We start from the raw sequence: 25493 nt of genomic DNA on the forward strand, positions 1-25493 counted from the left end.
TGGGAATCTCTTGGCACCTCACGATTCGATTCGATTCGATTCCGATTCAGAGGTCAACGATTCGATTCTAAACCGATTATCGATTATCAATTCTAAACTGATAAAACGATTCTAGCATTTCGACTTTTAAAACATTCGAGTTTGCTACTCAGAATCTAAAATCACTTCCTACTTTGTGTTTGATAATTAAAGAAAATCAACAGATGAATTACCTTCTCAATTTTTTTATTAGAGAAAAAGCTTTTCCTTGTCACAATTTTGACTTTCTATGAACAATGCAGTTATCGATGCAGCTTGCATTTCAACATAAAATGGATGAGTAAAAAAAAAAAAAATCAATTATGAACTTTCCTGAATCGAGACAGAATCGTTTTAGAGAGAATCGAGAAAAATCGAATAATCGTTTTTTTCCCCCCACCCCTACTGATTTCTATCAGCTTAACTTTCTCTTGCACACGTGATGTCTCAAATCTCATTGTCGGTCTCCACCCCCCCCCCCGCCCCTCAAGATGCGTGACATTTGTGCTGGCAGTCCTTTTGTCCGCCAGTGGCTTCCTAGTCCCCCTTGGTGCCTGGCCACTGCACAGAGGAGCGGTCAGAGTCAGACGGGGAGGTGAGGTCAGGTGAGGTGGCCATGAGATCGACGGAGCCATCTCTCAGACTCCGAGGAGGACAGGCTAAATTTAACTCACATTCACCATTCAGACAAATGTCAGCCGTTTAAAGTGTGTGGTGGTGGGGGAGGGGGCTTCGAGCAAAAAGAAAGTTGCAATAAAAAAAAGCATTTCAGTGACGGTACTTTTTCTGTATACACGATTATTAAGAGCAACACTGATTTATCCAGCCTAAATGCTTGGCTGCCATTCCAAATGATCTTTACAGATTGTTGTCCGTAGGTGAGCTGCTAATTGTAGCTTTCAGGGTCCCCTTCTGTGTGTCTCAAACTGTGAATGTGTACACACAGTAAATGTAAACACCAGTGCCTGAGGGCCAAAGAGCTGGATTAAGCAATCATACCCTCCAGGGGTGCTAAAGGCACCGATAAGGCTTGATTTTAGAGATTTTACTCAATTCAGACGGGTACAATTTGGAGAAGGGAGTTAATCCAGTAACCAACAGGTTATTGACCTTTTTCCAGATGTAAACTCACACACATGGTGTTGCTATGGGGATGCTTTTTGCCTTTGTGTCTTTCTCATGGCCAGCCGTTTGGTAGAGGCAGTAAATAACGGTAATGATCACACCATCCAAACATCTTCAGTGAAAGCCATCCTGATTAGAATACAATATTCATGATGTAACTCCACATTACAATTACAATCAAACGGAACCATTCTGTGTACCAATAAAGAGATCTTCTGAATGGCACGGTTCCAGACCAGCATCATTTTAAACACACCCCGAGACTGTTTTAATAGTAAAACTGGGCACTGAATGGGAAATACAGATGAGTTCAATAACTTAAGACACTACAGGCAACATTTCACAATCCACTAAAGAAAAACATTACTAAAAAAAATATACATTAATAAAACATAGCAAAATATTTTGGCAAAATGGCACTTTTGCTGACATTTTGATAAAATACACACACATGTGGACACTGATATCAAATGTCAAGTTCAAAAGTGTTCGAAGTAAAGGCATTTTAATAAGGGGAGCAACAGCTTACCATACACCTGGGTGAAAACTATTGCACCTCAACAAAAACGAAATACTGTTTTCCTGTACATGTGGGCACGGTCGTCAGTCTAGGCCCTGATCCGAGCACAAACTGTTCCCCCGTTTGGCTGATAGGCAAAGACAACAGGATAAGACAACTGTGGCTACAAAGATATGGCACAAGAGAGGTTTACAGTACTAAACTAACTGCCAGTATTTCTACAGAATGCACACAGGTGGCTGGGACTCAACCTCTCCTTAAGCACCATTGCAGTCCATGAAAGTCACATTTCTACAGGATGGTAGGTGTGTACGTTTTATACCTGAAGGAGTAAGATTTTCTCCTCCCATTTAAGATAAAAGGTTAAATGAACTAGTTGTACGATTATATTCTCATCAGAGGGATTTTGTTCTACGGTTTCATATTTTCATATTCATGACTTGTCAGGTAGAAAGTGCAACATCTATAAATGAGACAAAAATGTGCTTCTTTTCTGTCTTGTCCTGCGAAAGGTTCATAGTTGAGAGGAAACTCGATATCTTCTCCTTTGAGAAATCCTTCAGCGCTATAGAGAAAGTCCCATGCTTGGTCCATCAAACATGATGTGACATTGTGTCATTGCTTCTCAAGAGATTACTTGACCACCCTTTGCCGCCATTGCCGTTGTCCTTTCTGGATGTTGACTCGTCTTTTACCATAAATGGGACTCTACATCAACAGTTTAAAAAAATGTTTTACTGTAGAAAGATGTGGCACTTCCATTTCATATTGGGACGGTGTGAAGACCAGGCCACTTTGATCTCTATGGGAAGCTTAAGGACCTTAGGCATGGTCCTGCTGGGTCTGGCTCATCAAGCAGGCTCCAGCTCGGCTCAGTGTTTGCAGGCTTGTTCATTCTACACACCCAGCCCATTAGGATACAATAAGATTCGGGAAAAGCATTCTTGGCTGAGTTCATAGGAGTTCATAGGCACTCACAGTCTCTAAGACACGCGGTTCCTCAGGCACCCTCTCGGTGCAGATGTGTGACCAGGTTAAATGGACTTCATACAGAGGGGGGGCTTCTAGATCCATGTCATATGGGCTTGGCTCCTCCAACAGACCCAGTCCATAGAACATGGGCTGGGATGGGACCAGGACCATATTGGCATGGTCTTACTGAGCCCTGGTCATATGGGCTTTCTGAGAGGTTCAGCCGTGATCGGACAGGTCCAGTTATGTGAGAGTGCCCCCTCCTCATATGGGCGTGTTTCTCCTGTTGAGGGAATAATTGAGGGTTAGTTGTTTGAGAGTGCCCCCTCCTCATACGGGCGTTGTTCTCCTGTTGAGGGTATCATTGAGGGTTAGTTGTTTGAGAGTGCCCCCTCCTCATATGGGCGTGTTTCTCCTGTTGAGGGTATCATTGAGGGTTAGGTGTTTGAGTGTGCCCCCTCCTCATACGGGCGTGGTTCTCCTGTTGAGGGTATCATTGAGGGTTAGTTGTTTGAGAGTGCCCCCTCCTCATATGGGCGTGTTTCTCCTGTTGAGGGTATCATTGAGGCTTAGTTGTTTGAGAGTGCCCCCTCCTCATACGGGCGTGGTTCTCCGGTTGAGGGTATCGTTGAGGTCGTTGGGGAAGCAGTTGTGCACCTGCAGGAAGCCAGAGGGGTCGTGCTCAGGGCTGTAGGTGCTGTCTGTGCCCGCCTTGAGCGAGTGCTCGCGCGTCAGGGTGTACATGGAGATCTCGCCCAGCGGGGCCGTGCCGCCCGCGCTCCCGCTGCCGCCGCCGCACCCCATCGAGGCTTCGTGCGACGAGGCCTCGGTGGAGTGTGAGCTCTCACGGGACGGCCGCCGGCGGTAGCGGAAGCTGGGGATGCGGGAGTAGGGCGAGGAGGACGAGGCGGATCGCACAAAGGCGTGGCGCGAGTGCAGCCGGATCACCTCCTTGTTCTTCTCGATGTAAATGCTGACGGCCAGCACGGCCACCATCTCGGCCGCGATGAAGGACAGCGCGCCGAAGTAGAAGGACCAGCCGTAGTTGTACTGGCTCTTCTTGTCCTCGCCCTTCTTGTCCCCTGGGTCTCCAGTGTTGCTGGAGATGTAAACGATGATCCCGATGATGTTGCTCAGGCCTGAAAAGAGGAAGTTTGGGAACAAGAATAAGCTTAGCTGGGTCAAACATCGCCTTTCCATTTATAGCTACAGGTGTTCTGGATACAGCTCCTTGCATTTCTGTCTTGCAGCAATGTCAAATGAGAAACTGTTTCACTTCCATGCCGTTATTTTCCACGGCTGCATCCGGCTGGAAATGTAACACATTTGATGTTTATTTCTGGCTTGAATTCTCCTGTTAAGATTGGTCTCAGGGAGATATGGTGTCAGACCTGAGCTACTGTGTTAAAACAGAGTAAAACTAACAGCTGATTTACTGTATTCAGTTAAATCCATCTTGGGAAATGTTTACGCCTCTGGTTTTATACAGCAATAAAGTCATAAATGCTAATATCAGAACATTAAAGTCATAAATGCTTATATTAAAACAGAACTATCGAGTTCTACAATGAAGATTTAAAACACTTCTGACACTTACAACCTGCCAAATACAACCTGTTCGTCACAGTGAACTTCATGACAGCAGTAAAAGAAAGCTAAATCTCCTTGATAATCACAATACCTCCTACGATAACGGACATGTCCTTGTGAGACCAACAGACAGGTGTGTGGACTCACCTGCGGCTACAAACATGATGCCAGCACTGAGAAGGATGTTGTTCTTCTTGCTGTAGATGCGGCTGACGGCCACACACAACCCTCCCAGTAGCAACAAGACTGAGCTGAGGATTGGAAACACACTGGACGCCCGCACTATGCCTGTTGAAAAACACACACACACACACACACACACACACAAGCAGGCACACAAACACACACACAAACACACACACACACGAAAACACGCACACACACACACACGCACACAAACACACACTCATACACACACACGCCCAAACACACACACACACGCACACACAAACATACAAACACACAGAGCAGTGATCCTCACTGGTGATATGACACCTAATAAAACAAGCTTTCCGTGGGACGAGTATATTAAAAACAGCGGGCCTGGTTACTCACGTAGGAGATATTCTGAGCTGTCGGTGTCGTAGTCATTATCATCTGGGAAATGATTGATCCGGTAACAGGCCCCTTTATTGATGCCTGAGGAAAAGAACAGGACGTTTTTGAGGAGGCTAAAACAGCTTTGAGCGTGTGGGGATTTTACCTTTCACCATTAGCACTACTGAGTGCCTATACATTCACATCTACCCTCACTCACAAACACGTCAGATTTGTTTTCCATAGCAACTTACAAGTGTATTAGTAAGGGAATCACATGTATTATAAAAGGAATCAAATGTATTATAAAGGAATCAAATGTATTATATAATACATCAAATGTATTATAAAAGGAATCAAATGTAATATAAAAGGAATCAAATGTATGATATAATAAATCAAATGTATTATAAAAGGAATCAAATGTAATATAAAAGGAATAAAATGTATTATAAAAGGAATCAAATGAATTATAAAAGGAATCAAATATATTAGTAAAGGAATCAAATGTATTATAAAAGGATTCAAATGTATTATATAATAAATCAAATGTAAAAGTAAAGAAATCAAATGTATTATATAATAAATCAAATGTATTAGTAAGGGAATCACATGTATTATAAAAGGAATCAAATGTATTATAAAGGAATCAAATGTATTATATAATACATCAAATGTATTATAAAAGGAATCAAATGTATTATAAAAGGAATCAAATGTAGTATACGAGGAATCAAATGTATTAGTAAAGGAATCAAATGTATTATAAAAGGAATCAAATGTATTATAAAAGGCATCAAAATGTATTATAAAAGGAATCAAATGTATTATTAAAGGAATCAAATGTATTATAAAAGGAATCAAATGTTTTGTAAAAGGAATAAAATGTATTATAAAAGGAATCAAATGTATTAGTAAAGCAATCAAATGTATTATAAAAGGAATCAAATGTAGTATAAAAGGAATCAAATGTATTAGTAAAGGAATCAAATGTATTATAAAAGGAATCAAATGTATTAGTAAAGGAATCAAAGGCCTTCATCCTCCTGATTTGGTCAGAACTCCAGCTGAGTGCTGTGAGTCAGACTTGCACAAACATCTAACCACTTGGCTTATGTAACTACTAAAATACATTACTGCCAAAATAGCCTTTTCTATCAATAAACTCTTTACAAAACTCATAACTTTCACTGCATCATGTCTACATTGAGCAAGGCTGGCCTTAGCCCTATCAAAACACATTTCTTTGATAAATCAGGTTCATGCAGTCTAGTCCCAGTGAGATGGAATTCAACTGAGAAACCTTCCACTTGTACCTGCTAGTGTCCCTAAGTGAGATAAGCTGCCGAGGGTCCCTTGGGGGCCACACATCTCAAGCTATAATAGTGGAGGCTTGCTCCTGCATTCATGGGAGGCAGCTGCCGTACGCGTGTCAGATGAATCACGTCTTCAGGGCTGTGGCTGAGAACAGGGGTAAGCGTGTTCTATGCTCCGTCAGAGCTAAACATGACAGATAGCATCAAATTGTCCATTCAGTTAAGCTCATTACACAAGCTCTCTGCATGCTCGCAGTCCTAATGGAGCTCTTTATGGTTTAGACTCACGAGACAGACCACACCTGATGCTCCAGGCATCTACCCAGTGGATAACTGTGTGCATGCAGTCTCTCAAATGCTTCTGATTACCGGTACTCAAACCCTTCCACCTCCCCCATCTCAGACTGGATTCTCTCATGGTTTCCATGACTCCCATAAGGCACCACGATGTGTCTGATCTAAGGATAGGGACACCATGCAGTGATGCACTCCATACTAGCCACGCATAGTGGATGTGAACTTGCAGAGAAGTTTGATACAAAAGCTTCTGTCCTCATTGCGAGCGAGACAAGCCAGCCTACCACAGGGAATTTAGGCTCTGCAGTACAAGAGGGCCATCCTATCAGTCCGAGCAGATGTGAGGAGGCCCCTGACTGTGTGTGTGTATGTGTGTGTGTGTATGTGTGTGTGTGTGTGTGTGTGTGTGTGTGGTGTGTGTGTGTGTGTGTGGGGAGGGCTGGCTGAGTCTTGCGACGGGGCTCTGAGGTGAGACGGTACAACACTCTGTTAACTGGGTCTGCTGTTTAATCAGGAGCATCCAATTAATTAGAGTTAAATAGGTCTGAGGAAGTGGAGCACTGTGTTTTTTCTTCTTCTCTTAGCAAGTCATTGTTTTAAAAAGAAGGGCCTATTTCAGGCCACTGGTGTGAGTGAAACTCTTGAAGCTGATCGAGACTTAAGTATTCTTTGCCTTGTGATTCATGTGACCAGCTCTGAGATTCTTACAATGTATGTATATCATGCACTGTTCATTTATGAAGCTATATACAGTATATATGAAACATCAATGTTGAGGCAGAGTTATACACGCAAAGCTAAGCATGCCAGTGGTAACTACAGAATATGCTCTAATTCTTTTTACCGATCTGGGTATATCTCATAGAATATGCATTATTAGTATGATATAAGTATTATAAGAATGAGGACACAATGCAAAGGACATTCTGGCCCTATGGTCTGCATGGGTGTGGATTCTGAGTCAGACGCTAAATTCACATGGTTAATCTGTGATGTATATCCTTTGAATAAAATGGTGTGTTTGAAATATTCTACCTAGATATCCTGATGGTGTGATTATCTCTCTCTCCCTTGCTGTTCACCTAAGCTGTCATTTGCCTCTCCATGCAGAGCACTTCTTTCCATATCATCGCCAGGCAACAGCCCATGTTCTGGAGCTGGTTAAATAATAATAATAAATAAATAATGCATACTGGACTCTGTGGAACAAAAGCAATTTCATCCTCCAGATCGGTAACGACTGAACCGTGCACATCAGGGCTTACGCTGAAGTGCAAGCACAGAATGGAACAGAAAAAGAAAAGCCAACACCCTCACACTTGATATGCACAACAGTATATATCACATTTGGGCTTAATTAGACCCTGTTGGTGAACCTTTATACTGTATGTATAACTGACCTTTGGTGGTGATTTGACCATTCTGGTCACACACATGAAACTTATTGGATAGTATTTGTAAAACCTGTCACATGTAGACACTATTTCTGACAGATTAATTTCTGTAGTACAGAAAGCATGGTGTCAGAAATGTCAGTGCTGTTTTGTTCCAACACTTGTCTTCTTTAGTCGCACCTGAACATAGTCATACAAAGAATACAGAGTCCATAACAAGGTGTGTATGCACACTTGGAATGTAGTAAGCTTAGCGTAGCAAAGAATGGGGAACTTCAAAAATATCAGAACAGTCAATTAAATAGGCCAGAAAAAACAACATCAGGGATAAAGTAAAAAGACCAAGGTCAGAGGTACAAGACTGCAACATTATGCAATCCAAGCCATATCCTGTGCGGCACAGAACACAGAACACAGAACTACGTGTTTTGACATTTGACATCTCCATATCAGACCAGAGCTGCAGGTCTTCTAATCTGAGACAGTCAATATGTTAACTACAGAATAGACATACTGCACATGATGCTATTAAGGCATTTCAGTGTTCTCGGACCTGTTTCAAAAGGCCCTGTGTGTTATTTGAACTAGGATTCATAATTGAAGTGCCACAAGGTATGCATTCCCAGTGAAGTAGAGATGAATGATCTTCCATTAAGAAAAAGAAATTGCCCAAAACTCCAAAGCTGTCTGTACAACCTGTTGTGTCAATTAGCCATGTCTTTGGGTAGAGGTTGATGACGGTATGGTATTCATCCTTGTTACAACCGAACTCTCACCTTCGCACTAAACAGGAAGCTGACAGGCTTGCATGACTAATGAGTTCATATTTCCATTAAACCGAGAGTCTCAGCCTTTATTGTGCATAGTTGGTAATCCATGCTGAGTGAGTGTGTGTGAGTGTGTATGTGTGTGTGTGTGTGTGTGTGTGTGCCTGCGTGTGTGCATGTGTGTATGTGTGCAGTATGTGGTTGTGAGCAGAGAAGAGTAATTGCTCAGTGAGAAACACAATATGCCTGTGTTGCTGCAGGCTCCCCATTAAGTGCTCACCTCACTGGTCTTGCGCTGTGTTGCACAGGCAGCGTGCATTAGGTGCTCTCATCTCGACACCCATGTGTGCCCTGAGGGGACCCCCCCACTCTCTCTCTCTCTTTCGCCATCTCTCTCTCTCTCTCTTTCTCTCTCTCTCTGCATTCTGGGAGAAAGTTGACAAAGTGTGTTGAGTGTGAGTGCGAAAGATTGCCGACTGTGGCCTTCTAACTTTCACACAATTATTTTATCGCGCGTTAACGCAGGTTTTATGATTTATTTTATGATTGTAAAAGTCTGTTGCCTACAGGCTTTTATTTTGAAAAGTCTGCTGCTGACTGCTGCGCAACCTGAAAAGAAACGAATGGGCGGATAAACAAACCTGGAGAAGGGCATAGACATATGTACTTGAAAAGTTGACAACACGCAAGTTAACACAGATACACGAAAGCTAAACTTCTCCAAATAATGTGGCAATTCATTGCCCGTGCATCACCTCCAGCAAAGGTTAACGTCAGTGGGCGTTAACCGGTCAGCTGTTCGCTAGAATCTAGATGTTCGTTGTCTCTGAATGATGCTAGCAGCAGCTAAGCAGCTGGCTATCCTAGCCTGTCACCCTACTGGAATGGATCCATCATTAAGATCACATCAGGATGACAAGAAAATCAACTATCGAAAATATGATTTTGAGCTTGTTGTGCAATGATATCCCCTGTCCTCCCGGTTCCCGATAAGTTAAGCTAACTAATGTTACCGTGCTAGTTATCGCTAGCTAGCATGGGTAGTTGCCATTAACTAGCGAGCTACAAACGTCAAAATCAAAAGAGATATGGCAGAAACAACGTCATAACCAGGCTGGTTAGTTTCATTACAGGGAAACCAGCCATCAAGTACATATTGTCAACACAACTTTTTGGTGCTTCACCAAACTCTAAACATTAATGTCCTGGCAGTGGCAATAAGCTTTAGTTTTGTATTTTTTTTGATAACATTGTTTAAGGTGAGAATTAGTATTTATTTTATTAAACTGCTACTATATAAAAATGTTGTGGCACTTTTGGTCGTATGGCAGAACATTTAAAATAAAAGTGCGCTATACTTTTGAATTGATTATTGGATTTTGCGTATAGAAATGCCATTATTCGTGATTTATCAGGGAAATCATGCGATTAATCGCGATTCAAATTTGTAATCGTTGCCCAGCCCTAGTTTCTATACGTTAGGAATAGGATTGATCACTCGCTGGTTTATTTCTTTTTTTGTTTTGACTGGGTTCCTGGAGGTGCATACCGGCCTCTGCTGGGTGCAGGGCACCTAAGGTACCAATGGATTTCGAATATTTAATGCGGCGCCACGGTGTTAAAGTGGAGTCGGGGGTTAGTATTGAAGAGTGCAGTTTAGCTGTTGGAGTCGTAGTAGGTCATGAGCATGTAGTATCTGCATCAAGAATGAACAAAGCAATTGTTTTATTTTTGAGTTCAGTCGGAAAAACCCATGAGGTGATTTAAAATGGAGTTGTTATTGGGGACGAATTTACGCTCCCAGTAGTCCTTCGAGGAAAATGATCCTATCAAACGTTCCTCCGTTTATCAAGGACGAACTTATTGAACGCGATTTATCACGCTATGGTAAGTTAGTATCCCCAATAAGAAAAATTCCCTTAGGTTGTAAGTCACCTCTTGTCAAACATATGGGGTCTTTTAGAAGACAGGTCTATATTGTTTTTAAAAATGGACAGGAGGACCTCGAACTTTTGTTAAAGTTTAAAGTGGAGGGGTTTGATTATACTGTGTTTGCGACATCAGACTCAATGATGAAATGCTTTGGTGTAGGAGAATAGGGCATCTAGCGAGAGCTTGCCTGGAAAAAAGGGATGAATCTGCCAAGGAGCAAGATCCAGGCGCCGATCGGAATCGATTCGATTGCAGCTGGGTCTACTGACCCACCTGCGGCTGGCTCTTCCGCATCGGAGCCACCAGCACCTACTTCCCTGTTAACAAATGCTGGCCCTGATGTGCCGGACCCCCTCGCGCCTCCGGCTGGTGGGCCGACGGCGGCTGGGTCGGTTGTGGTTGAACCTGTCACGATTGAACCTGTCGTGGCTGATTTTGTTGTGAAGGAGACTGCTGGGGGAGATTGTGATGTGGGTGACCTCATATCCCTTGAACCAGTCGCAGATTCTTCTGGGCCTCATTTAGATAAAACTGAGAGATTAATGCCAGACGTGGTGTCGGAGATGGACACTGCGACAACTTTTAAAGTACCAACAACCACAAAGAGAAAGTGGCCAGACCGTGAGAATACATCCAAGAAAGTTGAGTGTGCTCATGAGGATCATTCCGCAGACGAGTACTCATCTGATTCCAGCTGGTCAGGGTGTTCGCAGACCGAAAACCTGCCCGTTGTTTACAAAGCTGAAGAAATAAGTACGTTTTTAAAAGACACTAAAGGGTTGAAGGGGGTGCGCATAGAGGATTATTTTCAGGATAGAGTGCAGTTTGTTAATGATGTTAGTTGTTTATTGAGAGATGGAGCCTTTTCTAAACATGAAGTCTATCGACTAAAGAAGAGACTCATTGAGTTACGGAAGGAACTTCGGAGTAGTGATGAGGCACTGGTCTGATTTTCCTTCCTGTCTATACTGTTTTACGGTTGTTTTGAATATCTTTTTATTATCTGTAAATGTGTATACAAATCTTAATATTGGAACTCTCAATTTTAATGGCGCCAGAGACTGCAAAAAGCGAATGGCGGTTTTTGAGTTCATGAAGCTAAAAGGCTTAGACGTGATGTTTTTGAAAGAATCGCATAGTGAAACAAAAAATTAGGTTGACTGGCGGAGAGAAGGGGATGGTTTAACCATCCTAAGCCACAAGTCCTCCTTAAGTGGAGGTATGGCGATTATATTCTCCAAAGCCTGCACACCCCTCTCTTATGAGGTGGATGAAACACCTGGGACTAAACACCTCCCTCTGCAAATGGATCTACAGCTTCCTGACGGGGAGGCCACAGGTGGTGAGACTCGGTGACCGCATGTCAGCCACAATAATCACAAACACTGGCGCCCCCCAGGGCTGTGTGCTTAGCCCTCTCCTGTTATCCTTGTTCACTCACGACTGTGCACAATGCACAGCTCCAACCTCATCGTGAAGTTTGCTGATGACACAACCATCGTAGGCCTCATCACTAACAATGATGAGTCAGCCTACAGAGAGGAGGTTGACACCCTAACAACTTGGTGTCAGGAAAATAACCTCTCTCTCAACATCAGTAAAACTAGGGAGATGATTGTGGACTTTAGGAGACGGCAGGGGGTGGAGCAAACACCCCTTCACATCAACGGATCTGAAGTGGAAAAGGTCAGCTGCTTCAAGTTCCTCGGGGTCAACATCAGCAATGATCTCACCTGGTCTGCCCACACTGATAAGGTGGTCAAAGCTTCCTGGAAACGCCTCTTCTTCTTGAGGAGACTCAGGAAGTTTGGCATGAATCCAGACATCCTCAACAACTTCTATAGATGCACTATAGAAAGCATCTTGACTGGTAGCATCTCAGTGTGGTTTGGGAGCTGCACAGCCATGGACCGTAAGGCCCTACGCAGTGTGGTCAGATCCGCTGAGTTCATCATCGTCAGGAAACTCCCATCCCTTCAGGACATCTACCTCACAAGATGCCTCCGAAGAGCTGGCAGGATCCTAAAAGACTGTCATCACCCATCCTTCAGACTGTTCACCCTGCTGCCTTCTGGTAGGCGGTTCCGAAGTATCCGGTCTCGCACCCGCAGACTGGAGAACAGTTTCTACCCTAAGGCCATCAGACTCATAAATGAACAATAATGCACTCTCATCACTTTACACTCGCCACTTTACTCTACACAGGCTCCCTTTCACTGCTGTTTGCATTACATTTGCAATATTGCACCACCCACATACTCGAAGTGTCTATGTCTCTGTGTTCTTGGGTTAGTATAGGTCCCATGGTAGTTCAGGTCATTATGTGTATAATATGTTCAGTTTAGCTCATGTAGGTATGTTTATCTGTTTAGTATCTGTTTAGTATGTGTATTTATGTTTAGTATCTATATTATATATTTATTGTTTACTCTAGTAGGTCTACTACCCTGTCTTTTCATATGTTTATCTTTTGTTCAGTACTTATTGTTAAGTTATGTTATGTTATATCATGTTGGAGTACTTATATGTTTTTATGTTTATATGTTATGTTATGTCTTGCTAGGTTATGGTAGTGTGGTATGGTGTCCTGTCCTAAGCATTTCAGTGCCTAGTCCGACTCTGTTGTTCTGTGTATCTGACAATAAAAGACTTGACTTGACTTGACTTGAAATCGTCCAGGGACGCTGCGTCAAAGTTGTGGCAAAGTTTGAGAATGTGACCTTTGTTTTCTTGAATATGCGCACACTGGAGGGCCAGACAGAGTTTTATTTTTAGGTAAAATTGGCAATACCCTTAAGGGCTTAAAAGCTGATGAATCGTTATTTTTAGGTGGAGATTTGAATTGTACAGAAAATGATGAATTGGATAGAATCATTTGGAACCACATAGTGCTTCCCAAAGGGCTATAGTCCAAATTATTGAAACATATGATCTCTGCGACCTGTGGAGAAGAATGCATCTAAGTGCAAGACAGTATACATGGGCACACAGCAGAGGTAACTCTTTATCTCTGGCCAGACTTGATATAATGTATGTATTCAATCATCAAGCCAGCTCTATAAAGCTCTATGAGCTTTTCAGACCACTGTGCAGTTATTTGTTGCACATCTGTGGTGGCTTTTCAGTCCAAAAGTGCATATTGGCGTGTATTCTAGAAGATAGACATTTTGTGGATGTTTTTACTTTTTTGGGGAAAAAAATGTAAAGAGCAGAAGAGCGCGTATATTTCTTTGCAACAGTGGTGGGATTGCGGTAAAGTACAAATTAAGCAGCTTTGCCAACAGTATACTTTGAATGTCTCTGGGGAAATAGCCCAGTCAATGAGAGTTTTAGAGTCAGAAATTGTTGATTTGCAAGAGTTAACAGTTTCCTCAGGAAATGAAGAGCACGTAAAAGCTGTGAAGCAGAAAAAGACTAGGCTCGCTGGTTTGATGGACTTTAAAGCTCAAGGGGCCCTGGTTCGTTCCAAGTTCCAAGGTGTGGTGCAAATGGATGCTCCATCCAAAAAAAAATTCAACTTGGAGAGGAAAAGCAGTCAGAGCAGAGTCATACATGCTCTTAGGTCTGCAACAGGCCAGGAGCTCACAGAACCTGCTCAGATACGTAGCTGTGCTACGCGTTTTTTTATTCAGAACTTTATAAAAGTGAGTTACTGCATTGTGACGCTTTTGTAAATGATGCCTAGAAAAAGGTCTTTTACCTCTTAGCTGCCGTAGGTTGCCTAAGAAAGGAAACTTGCAAGAAATAAGTAACTGGCGCCCTGTTTCTCTCCAATGCACAGATTATAAGATCTTGTCTAAGGCCCTGGCGATGAGACTTAAAAAAGTAATGGAACAGGTTGTACACTCTGATCAATCTTACTGCATACCAAATCGCTCAATCTTCGATAACATAACCTTAGTAAGAGATGTGCTGGCAGTCTTTGGGAATCAAGGTACCAACGCTGGGCTGATTCCACTGGACCAGCAAAAGGCTTTTGATCGTGTGGAGCATGCATATCTGTGGCACACTCTGGAGTCCTTAGGCTTCAGTGGGGGTTTTATATCTATGATCAGAACCATGTATTGTAACGGCAAAAGCATTGTAAATGTGAATGGTGGCCTGAGCGCTCCTTTCAAAGTACAAAGGGGGGTCAGGCAGGGATGTCCCATGTTGGGTATGTTATATTCTATTGCAATAGAACCTTTTACGTAAAAGTTACGTGCCAACCTGAAAGGTCTTTCGGTGCCAGGTTGAAATTACCGTTTTTTTTTTGTCTGCCTATGCAGAGGATGTTATTGTTTTCATTAAGGATGATGATGATATACATGTGCTTAAGAATGTTGTGCAAGAATTTAATCCGCTTTCCTCTGCAAAGGTGAATTGGGGGAAAAGTGAAGCTCTCATTATAGGGGAGTGGATTGGACAGCACTCAGGTTTACCGGGGGGCTTGTCTTGGTAGAAGGGGGGGCTGAAATATCTCAGCGTCTTTTTAGGTGATGACACTGTGACAAATATGAACTGGGAAGGGGTTTTGGACAAGGTCAGAGTACGCTTAAATAATTGGAGATGGCTGCTCCCCCAACTGTCGTATAGGGGACGCGTAATCATCATTAAAAACTTGGTGGCATCTGCTCTATGGCACAAATTTGCTTGTGTCGAACCTCCCGTTGGGCTTATTGAAAGCATTCAGAGGGAGATGGTGGACTTTTTCTGGGACAAGTTGCATTGGGTCCCCCAAGCAGTTCTTTTCCTTTCGAAAGATGAGGGAGGCCAAGGACTCGTACACCTGGCCAGCAGAAGAGACACTTACAGGTTACAGTTCATCCAGAAACTGTTTACTGGGCCGAGCGATCTGGCATGGAGACATTAGCCTATAGCATCCTGCATGGAGTTGGTGACATGGGTGTAGACATTGCACTTTTCCAAATGGATTACAAGCAACTTGGTTACAGTGGATTACCATCTTTCTACAAAAATCTGTTTAAGGTCTGGGGACTGTTTACCCATCGGTGGTGTAATGGATTATCCTCCCTGCATTGGCTGTTTGAGGAGCCAATTGTGTATCGGGCCCGGCTGGCTGTGTCTGGTGTGGACATGCCTGGTCGCACTGGCTTGCTCTGCACACAAAAAGCTGTACAACTGCATCACATTGTTTACAGGGCAGGTGGAGATCTACAAAATGCAAAGGCAGTAGCCTCTTTCCTAGGGATAAAGTTCACAAGGTATGTGGAAAGATTTCTTTGCAAACTTGGTGGGGCTCTCAGTCTTCAGGAGAGAGGTCTTCTGGAGGATTATGCCAAAGGCAGTGCCTTCTGTAGCAGCGAGGATGTGCTGCTTGAGACAGGTCACGTAAATCCCCTGCAAGAGTTTGGGGAGCTTGAACAATGTGATTTCTTTTCTGTTAGAGGGAAGGTTCTATATAAAAACCTAATTAAAGTGATAAATAAGAAATCCTTGAGTGGGAGAATGAACACTGTTTGGAGAGTGAAACTTGGCATTGGATTACAAACTAAACCAGTGTGGAGAACAATTTACAAAACTCCACTGAATAAAAGAACTGGGGACCTGCAATGGCGGATCCTACATGGGGCCATTGCAGTCAATGCTTTAACATCGGCAATGAACCCCACAGTATGTGACAGGTGTCCTTTCTGCCTGGAAAGAGATACAATTTACCACTGCTTTATGGAGTGTTTCAGACTTGGCCCTTTATTTAACATGTTAAGTGTTGTGAGCACCAAACAGGGTTTTATCTTTGGTTTTAAGTATAATAAGTGGAAAAGGTCAAAGTGCCAGCTTATACATTTTATTTTTGGGCAAGCTAAGCTTGCGGTGTACCTGAGCAGGAAAAACATGGTGCAACGGAAACCTGGGGAAATTATTCCAGTTTTCAAGAATCTAATAAAGTCAAGGATTATTATAAGTTAATGAGCGCAATTGAGGTATTTGAGGATCTGTGGTGCTGATGGTGCTCTGTGTTCTGTGCTAAATGATGAGTTATGTTTTGCCCTTGGTTGGAATAACTATTACTTGTTTTTCTTTTTTTGTTATATAATGTAATGTGTATGAGAGGGGTCTGATACCCCAAAACTCATTAAAATCTCTAATTTCTAAATCAAAAATCTCTCTCTCTCTCTCTCTTTCGCCCTCTCTCTCTCTTCCCACCCATTAGGTGCTCTCATCTCGACACACATGTGGACCCTGAGGGGACCCCCCCACCCTGTCTCTCTCTTTCTCTTTCGCCCTCTCTCTCTCTCTCTCTCTCTCTCTCTCTCTCTCTCTTTCTCTCTCTCTTCCCACCCATTAGGTGCTCTCATCTCGACACCCATGTGTGCCCGGCAGGGACCTCCCCCCTCTCTCTCTCTTTTCCCACCCTTGGTCTGTCTGTCATCATCTCATCATCAGCCCCCTTTCTCTGAGCAGGGGCCCTTTCACAGAGGCGTGCTGATCATCACTCACCAAGAATTACACTCTGAAATAGAGAGAGAGAGAGAGAGAGAGAGAGAGAGAGAGAGAGGGACAGGTCTCTATGGCCTGCCTGGAGGAGTAAAAGTGCTCACGACTGAGCACATCTTCTCCATGGCAACCTCAGGTCTGTTCCCGACAATCTGATTTCCATAATGTCTCCTCAGATGCCTTTGACATCTTCATTGTGCTTTATTACAACAGTCAATAACCCCCCCAGCCCCCCTCACATATGAAACCCATCTCCCAACACCCTCCAGCACTGTAGGGGGGGCAGGGGCGGGGGCAGCAAAACAGCTGTCACAACAGCGCTGCTGGTTGTCAGAGGTTGTTATTGGTGTAAATTAATCCAGTAATAAAAGCCAATTATGGCTCACCTGTGGTAAACGTATGGCCTTACTGCCATAATAGATCTTTAATCTCCACTGCGACTGAAGGCAATACTTAAGTCAGAGCTTTTGAAGAGTCGGTGGGGGAAGGGTAGCTATTCTCTTTAAAACCAGTCATAGGTTATGATGCTATACCAACCCTTTTAACACAAAGGGTGTACGGTATGCCTAAAGGCCGACAGTGGTGGGTAGAGTACTGAAAATTGGTACTCAAGTAAAAGTACAATTACCTCCTTCAAAATCGACTTGAGTAAAAGTAAATATTCCAATTGGAAAACTTACTCGAGTAAGAGTAAAAAAGTACTCTGTTTAAAAGTTACTCAAATTACAAGTTACTTTTTTGTGTTGGCAGCGATTCAAGTTCGAGTCGTAACGGTTGACCTGAAGTTGTCTCCTGCGCGGCTATGAAATGACATCGATGGTTGCCGTGTATGCTTGTATTCCAGTAAACAAAGATATGTGTACTTTTATCACAATACTCATTTTAATGAAAGCACAGTGGAAATGTAACTGAGTAAAGACTAGAATTCTAATTCAAATATTTACTCGAGTAAGAGTAAAAGGGCAGACTTTATAAAGGAACGCAAAAAGTACTCGTTACCCGAAAAATGTACTTTTTTACTCATTTGCGTTCCTTGTAACGCGTTACTACCCACCACTGAAGGCCGATGTATACTTGTGCTTAGAATCTTCGTTGTAGGTATGGTGTAACCCTGTACCCTATGCCGTAGCCTGGCGTGACTCCCCAGCAGCACATAAGTGTAAATACTCACTATGGCGATGGCTACAAGTATACTTTGGAGACACCCATGTGCACGTGACACGTCCACATGGCGGCATTGCGCAAAGTGGTGCCAACAAAGTACACCTGTCCCTTTCCAGGCAGACATTCAGTTTGATTACTGTTCAGGCAAGTATCCTTAATCTCTTCTTAAATATAGAGCATACATTGTTATCTTTGTGTATGCTCTTACCCCGATGACTGATGGAAGGCCTCATTGTGGCATTCAGATTATTATCCAGACTGGCCTCATCATATTCATTCATGTATTGGCCTACTTCGCAAGGCCAAGGTGTTCATCCGTCATAGACGACCTATGTAGATAATAAAACTGCGGTGGTCAAGAACCTCCGGATTGGCATCCTCTGAGGCCTTTGGCACGCACCCTACGCTCATTAACGCTCCTCATTGTGCTTGCTGAGCGGTTGCGGAAGCCAAAGCGGGTGGCTAATGAGTGACTCGTCTTGGCCTTTCAGCCGCCGCCTTTTAATTACAGATCTGTGGCTCATGCTGGGAATGAAAACGCTACATTTCTCAACCCCCCTCTATCCCCATCTTCTCAAAGAAGACGGCTTGGCCTCTCAGCTGACATTGGGAAGTGGTGTTTTTGTTTTTTGTCTTCTGACAAAATGGCCCCACTCTCCTATCATGTTTAGACTATTTCCTTTCTCAGTTCTCTTATTATTTTACCTCAGGTTTCATTTGCAAGAATAGTCCAACCACTGGTTTATTTCAATTTCCTATTTATCCCATGGCGTTTGAAATAAATATCACTGTAAAATGAAAGTTGGTGGAAACTGAGATTACATGACAGGTCTGTGTGTAAGACATGAATTGCTTTATTTGCAACATATGTGGGCTTAAGCAAATGTATGCGTGCTGGATGCTAATGACATAAGGTTACTGCTGAAGTTATAGTCCAACTTTCGCTCAGGAAATAGCGGTATCCATGAAAAGTCTTGATGAAAACGAACATTTTCCGAAACTTTGCAGGTTTCAATTGCAGTTTTGCGCAAAATTGTAACAATAAATAAAGTCGATAAAACACAATTGCGAATGGTCTGTGATTCCATTGAGAGATTTTGGTACGATTAAAGCTGGGTTTTCTCTTTTCGCGTCATTCCAGTTAAACACGGCGACGGATCTCCAAGAACTGATCAGTCTTGGCACTTAAATTGTATCCAGCAATACCCACGGTAGTGACCAATCGAAGGCGAAGAGAGCATGTGATGCACGCGATAATGATCTAAAAGGCAATTCCCTTATTCGTATCACGTAGCTTATCAGACATGTCGTGGAGTGCGAACAAATAGTTTCCAGTTCAATTTTGCAAAACAATGCTTTTCCAACCATATCATGCGAGCTGCAAAGAGCGCATACACTTTTTTGCGATATTGAGAGATTTTTTGAAATTCCGAGTTTCAATTAAGCCCTACTTGCTTTTTGTTCGCAATCCTCAAAAAGCGCATTAAGCAGGTTAATGTTAAACCGCCTACTGACAAACATTTGTCGTTTCAATCCTTCACAAGTTTTGCATGTGTATAAGTTGCTATTATGAACTTCAGCGCCATATGAAATGACAGCGCACAGATCACCGGCTGCGTCATCATGCGTGCCATCACAGGCGCATTAACTTAACTTCAGCATTCTTCATTTTAACCTGGAAGAATTGCAGCTATTTTAACTGAAGTTTGGCTAGACCACCAAAGATAAACTGACCATACTTTTGAAGTCTTTAGGGTAAAGGTTAAACTTGACCCAGACACTAAGATCATTCATCTATTATTGCAATATTTCGACTTTGGTGTAGGCTACCTCATCCAAAATGATAGCCTACGCAACAAGCCTAAGCACTCAAGAATTCATGTGATAGCTCCTAAACTAATCACTCTTATCACTGATAAAAAAGTTGATATTTCATAATCAGCATACAGACGGACGGGGGTAAGGTCATCCTCTCTACAATATATGTACTCGGCTATGGCAAAAAGCAACAGATATATCTAGGGCTATTTTTGAACCTTTTAAACCCAACGTTACCATAGTGATTTCAGACATGTTGTTGCCAAGCAACAGCATCAGATACAATAAAGACATGAATGAAAGCAAAGACTAAACACATCTTTCAAATACAGTCAGTTGATTTCGCTCATTGAGTGATACTAGTGGATATAACTGAGCATTCCAGCTTTGTCAGAGCCACCCCAATTGAAAATGTTTACGTCGAAAGTGGAATCTGCCACATCCTGTAGTCGAAAAAACTCGTATTTACCACTACAAGGCTTTGTATTTTCCTATACATCGTTTTTTTTTGTCGTCAAGATATGCATAGAAACGACTCTGTTCTCGTCACTGATCTTATTGTTTTATAGAGTACCCTCCTCCCTCTAACTTTGCTGACAAGATGTCAGACAGATGTAAATATCTGGACACAGGTGTTTCCACTCAAACCTAGCTGCTTGATTTGGTATGGACAAAAGCATGTCTGCTTTTACGCTCACTTTAAAGTCACTTTGTTTTCATTGTAGATATTATTATTATTATTAATAATATTTGGAAATGAAAGAAAACATTGGGCAAAAACAGAAGTCATTCTTACCTTCTATACAGCAGATTCTCCACAAGCCGGAGTGCGTAAGATCGCCCTTAGTTGTCTTAGTTTCATCCGTAGTAATATTGGTGGCGTTACAAATATATGCCCGTGAGTACAGCCAGTAGTCGGTACCTATGGCGATGGTCATCAGACTGAAAGCTGCGAAAGCTCCCGCTGTGGCAAGCAGCATTTGAACCCCACGATCGCACCCAGCCATCGCGCCTCATACTAACCCAAGTCCCTGTTAACACACAAGAAGCGTCACGGCGCGCATCCCATGTCCACGGTGTCTACTGACTATGCGCCTTTGTTTCCCCACACTGCTGAAGCCGATGCCGACTCTTATCGCAGATGTCATCTCAGTGCGCACATCCTGTAAACTTCAGCTCTCTGATGTGCTGTTTATACGAAGTCTAGTTTGTTTGCGTCTGATCTGTTCATAATACAGATAGCCCTATCATAAAGACGAACACTCTCTATCCGCACACGGTATCCGCAACGATCGAAGTCTGGGGTAGAAAGTGAGTAGATTTGAATTGGTACCGGGGCTGGTGTTCGTCTGCACGGTTTCACGCAACCTGATGATGTCATTGCCCCACGTGATCTTTTCGCAATCTCCAACCACTATATATAATAATATATATATTTTTTTTTTTTAATAATTCATTTTATTTTTAAAGCACTTTTCATTCAAAGGAATCTCAGAGTGCCTACATATTAGAAAATAACTATAATAATACAATGAAATTAAAAACAAATTTAAATATTAACATAAGCATAACAGAAAAGATTCAACACAAGGCCAGAAATGCCTTCCTGAATAAAAAAGTCTTAAGTCCAGCTTTAAAGGAATCCAGCGTCTGCATTGCCCTTAGGAGGTCAGGGAGGCTGTTCCATAAATGTGGCGCTGCCGAGCAAAAGGCCCGGTCGCCCATGGTGCGACGCTTGGTTTTGGGGACACGGAGGAGCAAGCTGTTTGAAGACCTGAGGGTGCAGGTGGAGGTTTGGGGAGTAATTAATTCTTGCAGGTAGGGAGGTGCATGTCCATTTATGCATGCATGGGTGATTATAAGGACTTTGAAGTCTATCCGGAAAGAGACAGGGAGCCAGTGTAGTGAGTGTAATATTGGTGTTATGTGCTCATATTTCCGGACCTTCATCAGAATCCTGGCAGCGCTGTTTTGGATGTATTGCAGCTTCTGGATGTTCTTGCCAGTGATCCCATAGAAGAGTGAATTACAATAGTCCAGTCTTGAGGAGATAAAGGCGTGGACAAGCTTCTCTGCATCTGATAGGGTTAAAGTGGGGCGGAGTTTGGAGATGTTTCTTAGATGATAAAAAGAGGTTTTGCACAGGTGTTTTATATGATCATTAAAGTTCAGGTGAGAGTCAAACCTAACTCCGAGATTAGTGACTGTGGAGGAGAGGGGGATGACCTGGCTGTCGAAGGTGAGATGAGTCAAGGAGGATGACTGAACCTGGTGTGGGGTACCAACAAGAAGGGCTTCAGTTTTGCTACTATTAAGCTGGAGAAAGTTGTTGCTCATCCATGCCTTTATCTCCCCAAGACAGGCGTTGAGAGATGACATGGCTGCAGTGGGGCTTGGGGCAGTTTTGATATAAAGCTGTGTGTCATCAGCATAACAGTGGAAAGACATCCCATGTCTGCTGATGACGCGTCCGAGGGGGAGCATGTACATAATGAAGAGGATGGGGCCGAGGACCGACCCTTGCGGAACACCACAGGAGACAGGGAGCTGTCTGGACTTGCAACTTCCCAGTGAGACATATTCAGTTCTGCCAGAAAGGTAGGACTGAAACCACTTCAGTGCAGAGTCTGATAGTCCAATGGTGGTGTGGAGGCGCTCTAGCAGGATAGTGTGGTCCACTGTGTCAAATGCAGCAGTCAGGTCCAGGAGGATGAGGAGTGAGGGTGATCCTGCATCGGCTGTCATCAGCAGGTCATTTGTCACCCTGAGCAAAGCTGTTTCAGTGCTGTGGGCTGAACGAAATCCTGATTGAAATTTTTCAAACAAGTTGTTGTGTTTGAGGTGGTCCTGAAGTTGAGAAGCAACTACCTTCTCTAACACATTGGTTAGAAAGGCAAGGTTTGAGATAGGCCTGTAGTTGGCTAGAACCTCCGGGTCCAGGGTGGGCTTCTTAAGAAGGGGACGGATGACAGCAACCTTGAGGGCAGGTGGGACACAGCCAGACTGAAGGGAAAGGTTAACGATTTTGGTGATGAAAGGACTGAGAGTGGGGATGTGTGACTTGAGCAGAGCAGTGGGAATGGGGTCCAGGGTACAGGTACACGATCTCATTTTTCTGAGGATTTCTTCAACATGGCTCTCCCCAACCTCAGCGAGATGTAGAGGAGACAGCACACTCGCAGATGAGGCGTTGGTGTCATAGGGAAGCAGAGCCGGGGAGCTTGACATCTGAGAGCGAATGTTGTTGACCTTGGATCTGAAAAAGTCAATGAAGCTGTTGCATTGCTCCTCTGTATCCTCAGTTGAAGAGGATGGTTATGGCTTCAGGAGATGATTTATGGTGGTAAAAAGCTGTTTAGAGTTGCCAGGGTTTTTATTAATTAAGTTGGAATAGAACTGTGAGCGAGCATCTTCAAGTGAGTTGGAGTAGGCCCTTTGATGTTCACGGAAGGCCAGTTTATGCACAGTCAGCCCAGAGTGTCTGTAGCGTCGTTCCAGGACACGCCCAGCTGTTTTTATTTTCCGCAGCTCATGTGTGAACCAAGGAGCAGAGCGTGAGAAATTGACCTCACGTGTATATAACTTGTTCTCCCTCAAAATCTCACTCGTGGTAGGCCTCGAATTCACTAACATTAACCCAGTCTTCTGATTTTTGATTAGCCTCCTATCTTGATCTAATTCTTCTTATTCAGACGTAACATAACTTTCATGACCACAAATATAAATTGGCCAGCGATTTAATTTGCTTTTTTATTCATAAATGTATGTAAAATGCTCAGAGCAATGCCTCATGGGAAATGGGATGACAGACATGTCATGTTACTGTTCCAAACTCTTTATTATCAATAGAAAAAAATTATTCATTTTCGCATATCCTTTAGTCTGACCACTGATTTTATTAACCATCATAATGTAATGTTGTTAATTGGAGCTTGAATGTCTTGTTTAATGTGTTTATCCTCGTGTTGTTAAGTCCCTTCTTCTAGGTTTTTCACGTTTTTTCAGTTGTGTAAATAAAGCGCTAAAGCCCACACCCACAGGCGTGAGATATGTACTACTGAGGCTATGTGCACACGGAGCCTAGATTCACTGAATGTGGTTCATTTTTCACACCTATCAAATCTTTTAATTTCGTAAAGACAGAGCCTGGTAACGAGAGATTTGCGTAAAAACGGAGCCACCAGATTGTGTTGAACGGGCTGTAGTACATACCTCACGCCTGTGGGTGGCGCTTTAGCGCTTTATTTACACAACTGAAAAAACGTGAAAAACCTAGAAGAAGAGACTAAACAGCACGAGGATAAACACATTACTCAAGACATTCAAGCTCCAATTAACAACATTACATTATGATGGTTAATAAAATCAGTGGTCAGACTAAAGGATATGCGAAAATGAATTATTTTTTCTATTGATAATAAAGAGTTTGGAACAGTACAACATGACATGTCTGTCATCCCATTTCCCATGAGCCATTGCTCCGACCATTTTACATACATTTATGAATAAAAAAGCAAATTAAATCGCTGGCCAATTGATATTTGTGGTCATGAAAGTTATGTTACATCTGAATAAGAAGAATTAGATCAAGATAGGAGGCTAATTAAAAATCAGAAGCCTGGGTTAATGTTAGTGAATTCGAGGCCCACCAAGAGTGAGATTTTGAGGGAGAACAAGTTATATATATAGGGGTTGGAGATCGCAAAAAGATCACGTGGGGCAATGACGTCATCAGGTTGCGTGAAACCGTGCAGACGAACACCAGCCCCTGTACCGATTCAAATGTACTCACTTTCTACCCCAGACTTCGATCGTTGCGGATACCGTGTGTGGATAGAGAGTGTTCGTCTTTATGATAGAGCTATCTGTATTATGAACAGATCGGACGCAAACAAACTAGACTTCGTATAAACAGCACTTAAATGCAGTGGCGGTGCGTCAATACAGGGCGCTGGGGCGCCGCCCACCCTACAATTTTGAGATGAAAAAAAAAAAAAAACAACCGTCAAAAACCACTGAAATGTGACCAAATAGAATATATTGCCATTCGTTATCACTGAGAGAGAAGCCACGCCTCCCTGTGGGCACCGGCCAAGTGGAAGTATATGGAAACCAAAAAAAGGGGCAGGAACATTTGAGCAAGGACAGCTTCTCATTGGCGGATGACAGTTCGAGCCATGGGCGCACTCCACTTGCGCCCCCAGCCAATGAAAGGGTTTCTTATATATCATGATGACAGGACTGTCCAATCAGAGACCTTTTGTTATTCCCTCACATCAGATTTAAATATCACATATCTACGGAAGAATAGCCAGCAGAAACTTTTAATCTGAGAGTATGGCGACTGAAAACTCAGTTGTATCTATTCGTGGAACACCTTTCAATCGACGATCAGATGTCGATAAGAAGAAACTAAAACACAGGGAACGTCCGGATTTAAAAATTTAACAGACAACCACTGATCGCGGGAGGACCTTTACTTCTCCAGCCTGAATGCTAACCGGAGCTGATAGCGGGCTGTTCAGTGAGTAAAGGCATTGGCATGGTTATCCAATTCACCTCGTACGACTTCACGAGAGACAGGCCCTTTCTAATCTGATGATTG

The 25493-nt window shown here is 43.0% G+C and overlaps 1 protein-coding gene across 1 annotated transcript; it reads right to left on the reverse strand.

The window, feature by feature from the left end:
• Positions 1–3229: 3229 nt before the first annotated feature.
• cacng4b (calcium channel, voltage-dependent, gamma subunit 4b) lies at positions 3230–20895 on the reverse strand (the record flags this gene model as incomplete). Its single annotated transcript, XM_080856079.1, has 4 exons — positions 3230–3774; positions 4373–4513; positions 4781–4864; positions 20685–20895. The coding sequence occupies 4 exons, from the start codon at positions 20893–20895 to the stop codon at positions 3230–3232; spliced, it is 981 nt and encodes a 326-aa protein (XP_080712205.1).
• Between the last annotated feature and the right edge of the window lie 4598 nt (positions 20896–25493).

Source organism: Sprattus sprattus, assembly GCF_963457725.1.
Source record: "Sprattus sprattus genome assembly, chromosome: 18".
NCBI lineage: Eukaryota > Metazoa > Chordata > Actinopteri > Clupeiformes > Clupeidae > Sprattus > Sprattus sprattus.